The sequence below is a fragment of the Mesoplodon densirostris genome, chromosome X (assembly GCF_025265405.1).
Source record: "Mesoplodon densirostris isolate mMesDen1 chromosome X, mMesDen1 primary haplotype, whole genome shotgun sequence".
In the NCBI taxonomy this organism is placed as follows: domain Eukaryota; kingdom Metazoa; phylum Chordata; class Mammalia; order Artiodactyla; family Ziphiidae; genus Mesoplodon; species Mesoplodon densirostris.
The window spans coordinates 93272361-93287623 of record NC_082681.1 but is presented as its reverse complement, the minus strand read 5'-3'; the positions used below and the strand labels follow the sequence as shown (position 1 = coordinate 93287623).

The following is a 15263-nucleotide window of genomic DNA, read 5'->3' as shown; positions in this document are numbered from 1 at the left end:
GCTCAAATCCATTCACCCTTATGTCTCATTACACAAGCAGATCTTCACTGATCCACTTATCCAGCCACACAAGTAGTATCACAATGGGCAAGTTACCTAACCTCTCTATTCCTCAATTTCCTCATCTGTAAAATGGGGTTGATAAAGGAGCTAATATGTGTTAAAATAGAAAACCAGTGCCTGGTCCAAGGTACGCCCTATGAAAGTATTTTTAGAAAGCAAATAAAAGTGACGTTTATGGGGCTTTGCGCTGGTTTCACAGGCCATAGGAAGTATAGCTCAGCTCCTAGAACAGGCACTCAATAAATTTAATGCATGAATTAATAAGTGAATAAATGAAGAAACCACACATACCTGGCCCTTGGGGAGCTCATACTCTTACTCAGTTCACTGTGGGGGTGAACCAACTGGCCTGTCGCCTGAGTCCTTAGGACATGGAGCACTTGTACTAACTGGAATGAATGCCTTTCTTCCTCCCCAACCTACCTAAATCCTGTATAGCCCTCAAGGCCTAGCTTCAATTTTTCCTTTCTCCACAAAGCTCCCTAACCACATCAGCCTGCAATGAAATCTCTTCTCACTGAATAAATGTTGCTCTTCCTCACAGACATAGAGAACAGACTTGTGGTTTCCAAGTGGGGGTCGGGGAGGGATGGATTGGGAGTTTGGGATCAGCAGATGCAAACTATTATATACAGAATGGATAAACAACAAGGTCCTACTGTATAGCACAGGGATCTACATACAATATCCTGTGATAAACCATAATGGAAAAGAATATGTAAAGAATGTATGTATATGTATAACTGAATCACTTTGCTGTACAGCAGAAATTAACACATTGTAAATCAACTATAGCTCAATAAATTTTTTTAAATGTTGCTCTTAGATCCTAGCCCATGGTTTCAGCACTTAAATTAAGGTTTCTGTTCCCCAGGCTTGCAGTAGTGCCTCTCTTCAACAAAACTGTCATTTCCAGGGAAGAGGTCTTCCATGGTGGCTATCTCTTGTATTCTCTAGTTTAGGGTAAGGCACTTTACAAAGTGTTCAACAAATACGTGTTGACTGGTGGACTGATTGATTGATTGGAGGCTTAATTGAGAGCTCTTAGGTAGGAGCCAAACAAGGCTTAGCATAGCCTTTCAAATTGCTGTCTCTTCAAACATTAGCCAGAAATCATGTCTGGTCCTCCAACTTCTGCCAGGAGCAAACGTCACATTAAAGATGTCCTGCCATTCCATACAACTTCCAAAGATTTGGTAACTTCATACACTTAATTTTTTAAGTTCAGAATTCCCTTAAGAGCATTTCTGCTTAATAAGGGACACCTGTAGAATGCTTTTCCTTTCTCAAATCACATACACATCTAGTATTTATATGAGATAAAAGATAAAATGAATCTCCCTCCCTGCTGGGGAAAAATGCAAGTTTTATTATTTCCATTTTGCAAATGAGGAAATGGAGACACAGAGAGGAAAATGACATGCCCAGTCATACACAAATATTGAGCAGCAAAGCGAAGACTGAACTTCAGGTCTTCTGAATCCAAGCTTATACTTCTTACCCTGACTTGAGATTTAAAACAAAATAAAACAAAACAAAACCTTTCCTTTGACCCTGACCCCTGATGGGCATGTACTGGTAACAGTACCAATTTTTGCAGTAAGTGACATTTCTCTAACTTCTCTCATTCCCCACCCCCTGTCATATTCTTATCCAGTTCTTTTTCTCTCTCTCTCTTTCTTTCTTTCACCTATGTAAACATGATAGTGTTGAAACAGCCTGGGATATGGAGTCAGACAGAGGTCAATTTGAATGCCAGCTCATCCATGTGGAGTCTGTTACTTAACTTCTCCTGAGCTTCAGTCCCCTCATCTACACAATGGGGAGATCAATATCTACCTCAAAGAGTTACTGTAAAAATTAAATAAGAATATATGTAAAACACCTAGAAGTAGCAGTATTTACCACATAGCAGGTCCACTACCTCTCCTATCCCCCCATATCTATGCTTGGATCACCCATTTAGTTCAAGAGGTTACTGAGATCCAACCAAATGGCATTACCTCCATCCAGTGAGGCACAACCACACAAGTGGAGTATCCAGGTCCCTGCCTGGTCCACTTTTCCTCCTGTTGCCTTGCTACTCCCTGATTACAAATTTAAATTAACACAGAGCTCCAAACTCTCAGTCAAGTCCTTCAAAGAACATGAGAGTCAAGAACTGATACTTACTCTCCCCTGAGTCTCCAAGATATCATCCCTCACCCTCTAAGTCAGAGATAATATGCCATCAAAAACTGCCTACCTGCAGAAGTTTTCAGAGGAGGTTTTACTTACATCAAACACAAACAAAAAGAAATGGAAAGCAGCAAGGCAGCCCAACAAAGACAAGGCTTTAGCTTGTCATGTTCTCATAAGCAAAGATGGGGCAGCAGCCATGAGACTCTAACCCCTTTCCAGAATAACTAGTTGAACGAGCTTTCCTCCCAGGTCTACCTCATCTCACCCCCAACCCCCTCCCCCAAAAGAAAAATCAATTTCTGATGGACCGTGAAAGGCAGTATAGGAGAACCATTCAAAACTTCCCTGCCAGAGGCTCAGGAAGAAAGAAGACCATACAGCTGGGAATCTGCTGAGTGGCGTTAGGGTGGGGGCCAGAAGACACCACAAAGGGTCTGTCCATCACTGGGCTTAACCCTTGATCCTGTCAAATTAGTCCCACCTCCCACATTCCTCACAGATGTAACATTAAAAGACTTGAGTGAAAGTTAACAGACCATGCGGCATGCCATCCCTGAGAACATACCAGGAAACAGCCACTTCTGGAAGCATAGGAAGTAGGAGCGTGGAGAAAAGCTAAGCCCTGGAAGAACTGCCTGCTGTCAGTCAGCCTTTACACTTCCACAGCCTAGATCATGAGCGAAGATCCTGGAGCTCTTAGCATCCCGTCAGTAAAGCAGAAGCTTGCCCCTCGGAGAGGCTGAGAAGAAACAGGAGGGTACAGAGAGGTGAAATAACATGCCAAGATTACTCAGCGAGTTGATAAGAGAAGATCAGGAATGAGACAAAGGTCCAGTCCTCCACTGAAACAGGACAGAGAGAGAGAGACACAGTATGAGAAAAGTTCCCCCTGATCCAGCTACCAATTTGCTGAGAGTTTTCACACTTTATCAACCTTAACTCTGTGAACTTCTCTCCCCCACCTCCCCACACCAGAAGTATGGCTGAGCCAGGAGGGACAGAGCTGGTACAGCAGCCTAGAAGGGCCCACTGTACCAAAACAGAAAAACAACAACAAAAAAAGCTGGGTTTTGGACAGCGGGCAGGGAAGACAATGAATGAACCAAGAAGCAGTGACACTTGAATGAGACAGTCCCAAACGTAGGCCTCAAGCAACTTGGTGCTGGTGGGTGGGGGCTGGGAACTAAAGACTGGACATGAAAGAAGGGTAGCCTAGATGCATGGAAAATCTGTCTCTGTTGCTACCAGGCAGTGCTCATCCCATGGCATGGCGTAGTCACAGACCGGCACTGAAAGAGGAGGGAGTGGAGGTGAAGTCAATGGGGAGGAGTTAGTCTCTTTGAGAAACGAAGTCATCTTGATCTTTGCAATGTCAGTGCCCAGCCAGGATGGCTATGTGCCCAAGTAAACATGCCAGTGTGATGTGAGGAAGAACGAATCATCCCTTGCAAAACTAATGCCTAAGATAATCTTTCCACTTGGCTTGTTTACACTGGATGGGGCGAAGGGGTGTAAGGAGACAAACCTCTATCCCATCCCAGTCCTTGGAACACAGTCTTTAGCAGGGAAAAATAATATCTCAACTTGTTCATTAATGACTTAATTGAAGTCTGTCTGAAGCGGGTATTTCAGGGGAGCACCAGGAAACAAAATATTGCCTTCACAGAAACTGAGTGAAAGTGATCTAGCTACCAACATAAGTCATATGAAAGGGTCACTTGCTGATTACAAGATAAATCAGGTAAACCCGGAGTTCAGTTTCAGAGAGAAATTTAATGATGCATACACTGCATGTACACACAAATCTGGCCCCAGGATCAAGGATATGAGCACCTGGGCAGTGATAGTAGTAGAAACCCCAAACTCATCTACATCTATGTAACAGATATCTAGAGCACTTGTTGTCCCTGACTTATGGACTGTTTTCCAAGATTACCTTTCGTAAATAAGCAGCTTGGAGCTTTGAATGCAGTTCACTATAGACAGAATATTGTAAATGGTGGTTAGGTTCTGTAATTTCATCAGTGATACTCTATGGATGAAAGAGGTCTCTCCAGAACTGTTCTGAACGTGGCCACTATCAATAAGTGTCAGGGGGACATATTTCCTAGACTTTAACTCTCTTCTCCAGGCCTCTCATCCTTCAGTGATAATGAGGATTAAGCTCCACTTCAATACACTCCCCGATCAGGGCTTCAGGAGCAAGAAAAGGTATTTGCCCAACTCAGGTGACAAACTGGTAGATGTGAGGGTGTGGGGGAGGGGCGAGACTGTCAGTGCAAGACCTCCAGAAGGAACGACTCTTGTGGGTATTCCAGGTAAAGACAGAAGACCTCAGAACACAGGAATGGCAGCAACAATAGGAGATTTGCAGCCAGTGCCAGCGGCAATGTGCACAGAAATAAACATCTGACAGGGCTGGGGACTGCTGTGTCTAAATTCCTACCGAGGGGTTCTGTAAGTTGGAGACTGCTTGTATGTCACATAGGGTCAGCATCTTCAACCTTGGAGACACCTATTTGTTCCAGAAGGGGAAAATTAAGTTCAGAGAGGTTATTCCTACAATTTCCAAGCCAGCAGTTGGTTAAAAATCAAATCAAATCAATCTGATGTTCTAGAGGTCTGATTTTGACACTATTCGCCAAATGCCACTTCCTTCTTCTATTATACAAATTCCTTGTAACTCTTTGTAGAAATATATATGCTCCTGGAATTCATGATTTATGTCTTCTCTATCATCTCCCTTAGAACACTTTTTCCAAGGCTGACCTGGGCTAGGGGCAGGGCTAGGGGCAATTCTAAATACATAGTGAGTGATGAGATAGATGTGTCCCTCCTAAATCTCTTATGTAGTTGTCCCAGGTGCCTAGGTACAGGCCTTGGGCAGGTGTGGCTTAGCAGCAGCACAGATACTTCCACTAAAAGGCTTTGCTTGACACAGAGTCTTCGTATGGCATGGATGCCAGAAAGAGCCAAAGTGGTCTTCAGCTGTATTTTTTAAAAGAATGGTCCTACCTAATTTTGGTCAGGCTCTCCTCAGTTACTGCATTCAGCTGTGGGCTCCCTAACTCAAGAGGAACATGGCCAGGCTGGAGTGCATCCAGAGTGGGAGGAGGTTGGATCTCAGATCCTGTAAGGAACAGCTGAAAGAGCTAAGGCTCTTTAGCCTAGAAAAATGAGACAAAGAGACACAGTCTTTGTCTTCAGACCTCCCAAAGGTTGTCCTAAGTAAGAGAAAGCATCTTGTTCTGTGTGGTCCCAGAAGGCAGAGCTATAGGACCCATAGAGAATAAGCAGATGGAGAATGATTTCAGCTCAACCTGAGAAAAAGCTGTCTACTATGGTCAAAACTTTTCAACACTGAAATGGACTGGCTAAGAAGGGAGTGAGCTCCCCCGGGACCACAGGAGAACAAGCTCAGGGCTACTGCACATGGATCGGTTAAGATTAAGACCAGGTGACTTCCACAAGGCCTTCCTCACTCTGATAATCTGTGATTCCAGCCACCTCAAAGAACAGCATTCCGTTAGCAGGCCTGAGTTGAGTCTGCCCTTTGGTGAGGGGCGGGGAAGGAGGGTGCTTAGTGAGAGCAGCCCTTGACTTAATCTCTGCTGTTCTTCATTAACTTTTCTCAGACAGGTCAGCATCTTTTTGTCCCCTGGTTCTGAAGGAGCCTAACTATAAAAATTCTGATGTTCCCTCCAGATAATCACTCCATAAACACCAACCTCAAATCTGAGTCTCTCTTTTCTCTTAAAAAAAAATTCCTGGGAGGAGATGGAGGAGAGCAAGGGGCAAAATCATCTGAATTCTGTTTAAGGGACAACATTCAGGTGTCTTCCAGCTGGAGTTGAATTATTTTCTTTGAGGTGTTAGAGAAGGAAAAGCCTCTAATAGGCTTGGCCTTTTTTCACTTCAGGGAGCACATGTGTGGATTGCAGTAGGTTACCAGGTGTATTGTGACAGCCCAGCAGGCCCCAAAGTAGTGTGTACCCAAAGCTCAGCCAAGGGTTACCAGACATACCACCCACCCTCTTTGCCTTACTACCTCCCTCCAACCTTCTTTGTATTTCTCTGGATGGATTCCTACCCCATGTCCCCATGAGAGAGAGGAGCATTTGGGGAACTGAGATAGTAGACATCTTTGCTGATTCTAGAGGCAGAGATGAGGAGGAGATTCATCTAAGTAACCAGGCTGGACTAAGCTCTCAAGAAGCACACCCCATGAAGGGTCCCTTTGTGAATGCCAAGCCCTGGCCTGGGGGTGGGCCCGGCCTGTAACATAACTAAGAAGGTTTCACAGAACTACCATTTCTCGCATAACACTACCTCTGCACCCAACAGAACTCAAAGTCAGAGCCAAATCTACTGCCAGCCACAAGACAGCCTGAATCTGACTTTACCCACGTCCTCTTGAAATCTCAAATGCCTCTTTGTGTGCTTCTTCTAGAAATAAAGTCATAGTGGGGATGGGGGAGGGTATAAAAACAACTTAAAGAGCATGTCCTGCCATTTTCCTAGGCTAAGGATGGCACATAGAATTAGGGTTTGCCCAACTCATTTTCACATCATCTGTGCTAATAAAGATGGGCCAACGACCCCCATTTGGCAAATAGAATCTTGGGTCCAAAGAGGATTAAATAATATAGGAACATCAGTGCACACTAAGTGGAGGAGGTGAAGCTTCTTCCTCCTCCAGGCTACTGCCCCACCCCACCCTACTTGGTTCCAGGGCAGTAACTAGCGTCCACTTCCTTCACTGTGCCAGATAGAGACTGCCACCAAAAATGGGCCAGGAAAAGGGCAAATATGTAGGGTGAGCCAGTTTCTGCAATGTCTTGTCCTTCTCCCCAATTTTCCTCCTACTCCTTTTCCTGCATCCCCACATTGGTCTCCACCCCTTCTTTTCTCCACCCTCAGCCAACCTCAGGGCACATTTCCAAGAACTCAAAATGAGTATAGGAATCTTACACTACAGCTTAGCAACTCTCTCTCTCACACACGCACGCACGCACACACACCACAGGAGGATACAATTTGAATCTCTGAGGCCTCTGAGAGGCCCTATCTGATGCATAATCATTGGCGCCAGAACCTTGAAAAGGTCACCCACCCTCCAAAGTGGATCGTTTCCAGTGCACGGAGCCAACTTCATGGATGACTGTCTACACTGTACAGGGGGTACAGGGGGACCCCTAGGTAGTAAATAGCCAAGTCTGATTAGAAGAGAATCTCCACTTCATCCAGACAGGCCCCCTGGGTCAACGAGGTAGATGCTAACCAAAGGAATCAATAACGCCAAGGGCATGGGCCCAATTCTCTAGTTGGTCACATTTCTTTGGGAACATCACACTGTATGGGGCAATCATAAGCCATCCCTTAACACATGGGATAATCAATAATAATAGTTGTTTTTTAACATTTCTTCTTTTTTTGTCACTTAATTGTTAAGAGAAGGCTATACCAGTCTCCACAACTTCGGCAGCTGAATTCCCTACTTTCAGGGAAATCATAGGAGCCTATAGGAACTGATGATTTCCCCAACCTGATTATTTCCTGATCCAAAGGATCCCCCATAACAAATATGAAATACACTTTCACACTCTATGCACTCTTCCCACTAATCATCTTTCCTCAAATTCCTCCACTCCCAAGATGCCTCCACCTGTTCCACAAGCTATCTCCAAGCATGGACACCACCACATCAGACCCAAATCGTTTTGGGTGTTTTTCCCCATGACACCGAAGGAGGTTCTCCAATATTTACCATGGTTCTGGCACCTTACCTCTGTCTCTGCCTGACCTGAGATCATCACAAGTGATTTGGAGTCACCAAAACATTCCTCTCCTACTCCCTGAGCCCAGACTCCACCAGGGAGTGTCTGCAACCCAGTGCTCACCTACTCTGGAAACACAAGCTGGCGTGCAAAAGGTCACTGGGGTGGAAGGCCGCCAAGACTGGATACATCCCTCAATGGTATTGCCCCATGCCCCTTCACAAACTGCAGTATTACCGGAAGAATTGAGAAACTCTCCAAGTAGAGGATGTGGAGAAAAGGGAACCCTTGTGCACTGTTGGTAGGAATGTAAATTGGTGCAGCCAATATGGAGAACAGTATGGAGAGTCCTTTAAAAACTAAAAATAGAACTACCATATGATCCAGCAATTCCACTACTGGGTATAGAGCTGGAAAAAACAAAAACTCTAATTCGAAAAGATACATACCACCCAATGTTCTTAGCAACACTATTTACAATAGCCAAGTCGTAGACACAACCCAAGTTTCCATCAACAGGTGAATGGATAAAGATGTAATATATATATGTATACACACACACACACACACACACACATATATATAATGAAATACTACTCAGCCATAAAAAAGAATGAAATATTGCCATTTGCAGCTACATGGATGGACCTAGACAGTATAATGCTTAGTGAAATAAGTAGACAGAGAAAGACAAATACTGTATGATATCACTTTTATGTGGAATCTAAAAAATAATACAAATGAATCTATATACAAAACAGAAACAGACTGACAGACACAGAAAACAAACGTATGGTTACCAAAGGGGATAGGGAGAGGGGGAGGGACAAATTAGGAGTATGAGATTAACAGATACAAACTACTATACATAAAACAGATAAGCAACAAGGATTTACTGTGTAGCACAGAGAATTATACCCAATATCTTATAATAATCTATAATGGAATATAACCTGAATAAAAAAGAATCACTATGCTGTACACCTGAAACTAACACAAAATTGTAAATCAACTATACTTCAATAAAAATAATAATTAAAAAAAGAAACTCTCCAAGTGGTAGAAAATATGATAGATTTGGAGCCTACCACTGGCATAAAGGATTGGCTACCAGACTGTCATAGTCTTATTTAAAGACTTGAACCTCGTAGTAGACATGGAGACACCTAAGCCCAGGGAGGGCAAGTGATGCACCCAGGATCCTGGGGCTAGTGAGTGGCAGAGCAAGGATTAGAACCCAAGTTTTCAATCTGTCAATACAATTCTCTGTCTACACCCTTCCATCCCATCCTCACCAATGTGTACAGACTGAAGTTATTTTCAAGAAGAAATCTGTATTGTTCTGAAGCATAAGGGGAAACAAAACTAAGGTAGAAAAATTAAAAGGGGGTTAATGAACTATGCCACATACTGTCTTGGCAAGAAAAAAAAAATACAGGCAACCATTGCACCTTACAAAAATGCCATGGCCCCTTTATATACTAATAGGGCTAACCAGCTTATATATAGCTGGCTTTTACTGGAAGGAATCAAGCTATCTGGGATAGATGGGAGAAATGATATTACCCCCTGCATATCCAAATGTGTGTCATAATGAGCCTTCATATATAATAGGGGTCAACTGTACATTCAGCAGAAAGGGAGTCGTTAAAAGGTACCCTGCCTCTCAACACACGAGTCATTTCCTCAACAGCTTGGCCAAGGAAACCCTCATCTACCCTCAAATAATTCCCCAGCCAGACCACAAATTGTTGGCTGCCCCATACTTAGTAACACCCCACTGCCATGCTCCTGCTGGCTCACAAAACAATCCAGGACCACAGCAGCAACCACTCTCTGGGGTGCTTCTCAGGATGGGTCAGCCCTGGGCAGGGGTGAAAAATGACCCCTCCAAGGCAGGTTGTCTGGGCAGACTGGAAAGTCTGTGGGTGGTGTCAGGAGAAAAAGAAAGGGGGGAACCGTCAGACCATGGAGGGCTGCATAGACAGTTCTGACCTTGATGGAAAGAGCAGGGAGAGGAGGAGTTTGATTAGAAGAAATTCCTGAACGCCAGGATTCCCTTCCTCAAAGGGGTTGTTTGAGAGTGTTTAAAAAAAAAAACTTATTACTCCCTCCGGATAATACTGGAGGGAAAGGGGTAGTGCCTTGTGTGTGTGTGGGGGGGGGGGGAGCAGGAATGGCGTGACAGTGGGTGACCAAGCAATCTTAGGCTGGTTAGAAATACATGACTAGTATGGGGAAAGGGGGTGCTGGTGAAGATCTGGGCTGGTTATTGGTGTTTGGGGAAGCTAAAGATCCCAGGTTTCCCTGACAGCCCCTCAAAGTTTTGCCTCAGGCGCTCAAGATGATTGGTACACTCCATGGCAACATCCCAGGATTGCTAACAGTGTGGCCCCCAAGGCCTGAAGGACCCCCTACAAGTTAGCCAGCAGCTCCGGTGCCTGGCGAAAGGGGCACAGGTTACGCGGGGGTGTGGCGGGGGCATTCGCCACCCCCTGCTGAGACGTGACCCACGTTAAGAAGCCAAAACAATAAAGTGACATTTGTTCCCCACAGAGAAACCACATCTTTTTATCTGCAGCCCAAACCCACGTCTTCCACCTCAACTGCAATTTGAGCGGGTTGGAAGGGGAAGGGCTTTTCAGATTTGGGCATTTCAGAGAAACAAAAACAAAAAAAAACAGGATAAAGTTTGTGAAGTTCGCTCCCTTGGCCATCTGGCGCCTCAAGGTGAGTCGTCCTGCAAATCTCTCTTCCCAGTTACAGCCCCCGGGGCCCCCACCCCCTACACTCACCCCTACCGGGGGATGGCTTGCTCAGGGATTCTGGAGCGCTCGGGAGAGCTCCTCTCCCCTGCCCTCAGCTGCAACTTGGCTTCCAGCAGACCACAGACTCCTAAAACAAACAAACCCTGGCGGCGGCGGCGGCGGCGGCGGCGGCGGCGGCGGCGGCGGCGGCGGCGGCGGCGGCGGCGGCGGCGGCGGCGGCGGCGGCGGCGGCGGCGGCGGCGGCGGCGGGCGGCGCAGCTGCGCTCCATGGCGCAAAAGTTTCCTCCACTCTCCTCAACGTGCAGGAAATCTCGCCGGCGCTGGGGCAGGACTCCGGCGGGAGGGAAAGGCCGAGCCCAAGCGGCAGCAGCAACGCCCCACCGGCTGAATGCATGTGCGCGCGTCCGGCCGTGGGAAGTGAGGCTGACGAAAGCCACCGATGCCTCATCTCCGTTCCCACACCGGACCCTCGCCCCGCAACCTGCCCGGGCGAGATGGCCCGCCGGTCGATCCAGGGACCGACGCCGTGAAGAAATGTGCCAAGGCGCCTTGCCTGTCCCTTCAGCCCCTCGCTGTCCCGCAGGGGCACGGGAACTTCCAAGGAGGAACCCCCAACAGCCACCACTTCCTCCAGCTCCAACGGAGGGGAGCAGCCGCCCAGACACTGGGGAGCAGAATCGGCCCCCGAGCCCTCCCGAGGGTGTCTGCGCGCGGGGCTCTAACCCGGGGTCGGCCGCATTCTCATCCAGCGCTCCCGCCACCCCGAAGGGGTGTCCGCGCCGGGGCTGGTGGCCAGACACCCCCGCCACCAGTGCAGCTAATGCTTCACGTCGGGGCTTTGATCCCCAGCACCGAACAAGTTTCAAAGTTGGTCTGAGGGCCGCGTCCCGCGGCAGCCTGCGCACCCGCTTGCCCATTCAAAGTTGGGCACCGCTGGGACAGAGCCGCCAGTTCTTACCTTAGACACTGTGAGCGGTTCGCAGTGTTCCAGACCCCCCTTAAGGGTGAAGCCCCAGGGCGCCCCCCCTTGCAGCTGCACAGGGACGTACTGGAAGGACCCAGGCCGGTTCTCCATCCTCCGCTCGGCTCAGGGCCGCGGGGCTCCTTTTCCGCGGGGGCTACGTTGCCTCCGCCCCCAGCGGCTCCACCACCATAGCCCTCCAGCGCTACGCCACCCCGCACCGCCCTGCTCCGCCTACTCTCCTGGCTGGAGACGCTCGGGCAGCGAGCGAGCGCAAGGAGGAAATGACACGGAGCTGGAGAGAGGGGGAGAGAGGGGGGGGGAAAGGAGGAGGAAAAAAAAAGGAAAAGAAAAGAAAGAAGGAGAGGCGGAGGGATAGCGCGTAATGGACAAGAAAACGGAGCAATGGGGAGGGGCAGTCACTGGGACCTCGCCTATAGGATCGCTGGGGAGTGGGAGCAAGGCGAGGCTTCACATCAATTGTTACATTGTTTCATTCAAGCAGGCCCCCCTCTTTGGTTCTCCTCCTTACTGCAGAGTTCCCCGCCCCTCCAGCCAGCCGAGGCGAGGGGAGGTGAAAGTAGTTAGTGTGGATGGCCCGCGTGGCTGAGTGGGCCGAAATGCTGGTTTCCCGATGAGCGCGTTCATGTTTCTCTGACTGCCTTTTTCTTCTGAAGGTCCCGAGAACCGGGTCCTGGGAGGGTCACAAAGCTGCTAATTTGTGGACCTTGCCTAGAGGGATGGAAAGTCAAGCAAGCAGGCCAGCGAACACAGTGGGGCTGTGTGTGTAGGCTGCTCTGTGTGTATGAGCTAGGTGTGTGGGGTCATTATGAAACATCGCCCCGGAGCATAGTTTAAATAAAGAAGCACTTTGAGGATGCCCCCTGCCCAGGCTCAGCCGCACCCTGGCTCAGTGCTGGCGTCTATGGGTAGCACTGTGCTCATGTATGTTCCAGTCATCTGGAGTTCCTGGCACGGCCTTGCACTTGCCCCACTGAGATGACCAAGCCAGGAATCAGCAAAGTTTATGACTAGCAGTATTGTTTTCACTCCTAAACAAACCTACAGGAAGGAGCATCCATTGATAAGCTGGCCAATTAACAATGTGGTGACTTTTGGAAGAATCGGCTTTGCTCATCTGAAACGTCTCTGCTCATCTGTTCATGCTTGAGGCTGTAGTGTCTGAGCTGAGCTTTTAGAACAGACCAAACAAATACCCACACTAATAGTCCCCAAAAGTGAATTTGTTACTAAATCTTGGGCTGATTTCTCAGTCTTGACCTGGGCACGGTTACCACCTCTCTCTGCGGTGTTGTCTCTGGAGCCACATTCAGGCAGTGAGTTTTTAAAGAGCTTCGTAGTAGCGGGGAAAGTTTTGACAACTCAGCGGCGACTCCACAGAACCCCTCAATGCCCTATTGCCTGTTCCATCTCTTGCCTTCTTCTTGTGCAGTTTCTTCTTCATCGCCAAGAACACACACCATGACACCCTTACTTCCACAGTCAGCTTTCTGCAGACAAGGTTGTCACTCTTTCTTTCCATTTCCTCAACTGTCACAGCCTCTTCAACACACTTCAGCCTGTGTGTGCCCCTTCAGGCCACTGAAACTTCTCTCACAGGCTCTCCTCCCTCCCCCAATCCTTTCTTCTCCGCCTCCTGGACCGTCTGCATTATATGATGGTGACCTGACTTTTCTTTAATAAAGCTGCAGCTTTGGTGTTTATAACCTGCTTTTTAAAAGTCCTTAGATATGTATAACTGATTCACTTTGCTGTACAGTAGAAACTAACACAACATTGTAAATCAACTATACTCCAATAAAAATATTTTTTAAAAAACAAAGAAAAGGAAAAAAGTCTTTAGAGATGATTCACATGGGGAACCACCTTCAATCTTTTAGATTTTTAGACCTGCAAAAATCCTTCCAATCATGTTCATTTTTTGGTTTGCATTTCTCCTACTAGAAAGCAGAAAATTTAGGAAGATGGCAGCTGAGTTTCTCGATTGCATGTCAACCTATGACATAACACTCATTTGTTCTGTCCCACCTTGAAACTGAGCTTTTTTTTTTCCTTCATCTTCTTTTTGAGATAAGACTTCTATCTCCATGATTGTCACTTGGTAAAACTTAGCATGTTTCAGTTTCAGCATATTGAAATCTATAAAGTGCAGTTCACAGGATCTGTGGTCATCACTCAAGGTCTACTAGAATTATGTGTCTAGACTAGAGAAAAGAGATTGGGAAGCAGGAGACACACATGTGAGCCCTGGCCTTGTCACTAACTAGATGGGTGACCTTGGGCAAATCAGTCTCATTTTTTTTTCATCTGTAAACTTCAGCTAATAAGCCCTGACCTCCCTCCCTCCCAGGCCTGTTGAAGACTAAAATGAAATAATACATATGAAAACACTTTGGTAAGGAAAGAGTCAAAATCCTCACAACCTTATTATGAAAGCAAGCACTGAGCTAGCCTTTAACCAATCTATTTTCATTCCAAGACTTACTCCACATTGATTTCTTGTTGTACTCTTCAGTTTATCATTTCCATTATTACAGCAAAAGAACATAAATTATGTAGCCCCTGGTGCAAACAGCACATAAGGAGCCATTTTGAACATTGGATGGCTGGATAATCTTGCTTCTTTACTGATAAAAATTACTGCTAGTGGCAGGGATCTCATTCTTCCTTGGAAGTACAGTTAGTGGGAGCATGATTATGTAATGGAAAGGGTACAGGGTAGGCTGTGAGATGCCTGGATTTTAAGCTGGTTCTGCCATTAAATTGCTGTGTGATATTAAGCAGATCACTGCCCCTCTCTGTTAATGGAAAAGATTGAGCTACTTGATTTCTTAAGTTCCTCTACAGTTTGAAAATTCTGGGACTACTTCCTGGCAAGCGGCTAAACATAGTTATATGTGCAAACAAAGCCTTAATGATGGAGATGAACCATGTGAAAATAAAGCAATGGAGAAGAGTCCAGGGGTGTATTTCTCTCCTCCTTTCTCTCTCTCTCTCTCTCTCTCTCTCTCTCTCTCTCTCTGTGTGTGTGTGTGTGTGTGTGTGCAGCCAATGGACAGATGATAAATTCACTCTAAAGTATATTAAATTGCCTGTGGGTAAAAAGGTGGAAAGTCCAGTAAGCAGGTAGGAATAGGAAACCGCATGTCAAGAGAGGAATGGTGATTGGTAATACACATTTGGATTATAGTTGAAGCCATTTGAAGTGGAAATCTCATGCAGGGATATCAGAATGATAAGAAAATGGAGATTTAGATGAAACCTTGGATTATGCTAATATTTAAAATATTATGCTAGTATTTAAAAGTCAAGAAGGATCACAAAGGATCTAAAAATGAGCCGACAGCGGAGATGGGCAAAAGGTCCATCAGCAGAAACAGGGAGAGAGAAATTAAAAACAGGTTGTTTACTTCCACCTCATAAAAAAAATCCTCACAGGAGTCTTTTCTCATTAGAAATCTATTGACCAGTGTACCTTTATTGGTAGGAAGG

The 15263-nt window shown here is 46.4% G+C and overlaps 1 protein-coding gene across 5 annotated transcripts in view; it reads right to left on the bottom strand.

The window, feature by feature from the left end:
* SHROOM4 (shroom family member 4) overlaps positions 1-12001 on the bottom strand; it is a 214901-nt gene extending 202900 nt beyond the window's left edge. For 2 of the 5 annotated variants that reach the window (XM_060087194.1, XM_060087198.1), the window contains exon 1: positions 11748-12001. In XM_060087194.1, coding sequence (XP_059943177.1) covers positions 11748-11864 — 117 coding nt within the window. In that variant the 5' untranslated portion in view covers positions 11865-12001. The remainder of the gene's footprint in view (positions 1-11747) is intronic. The other 3 variants (XM_060087197.1, XM_060087196.1, XM_060087195.1) reach the window with 3 other exon arrangements.
* Between the last annotated feature and the right edge of the window lie 3262 nt (positions 12002-15263).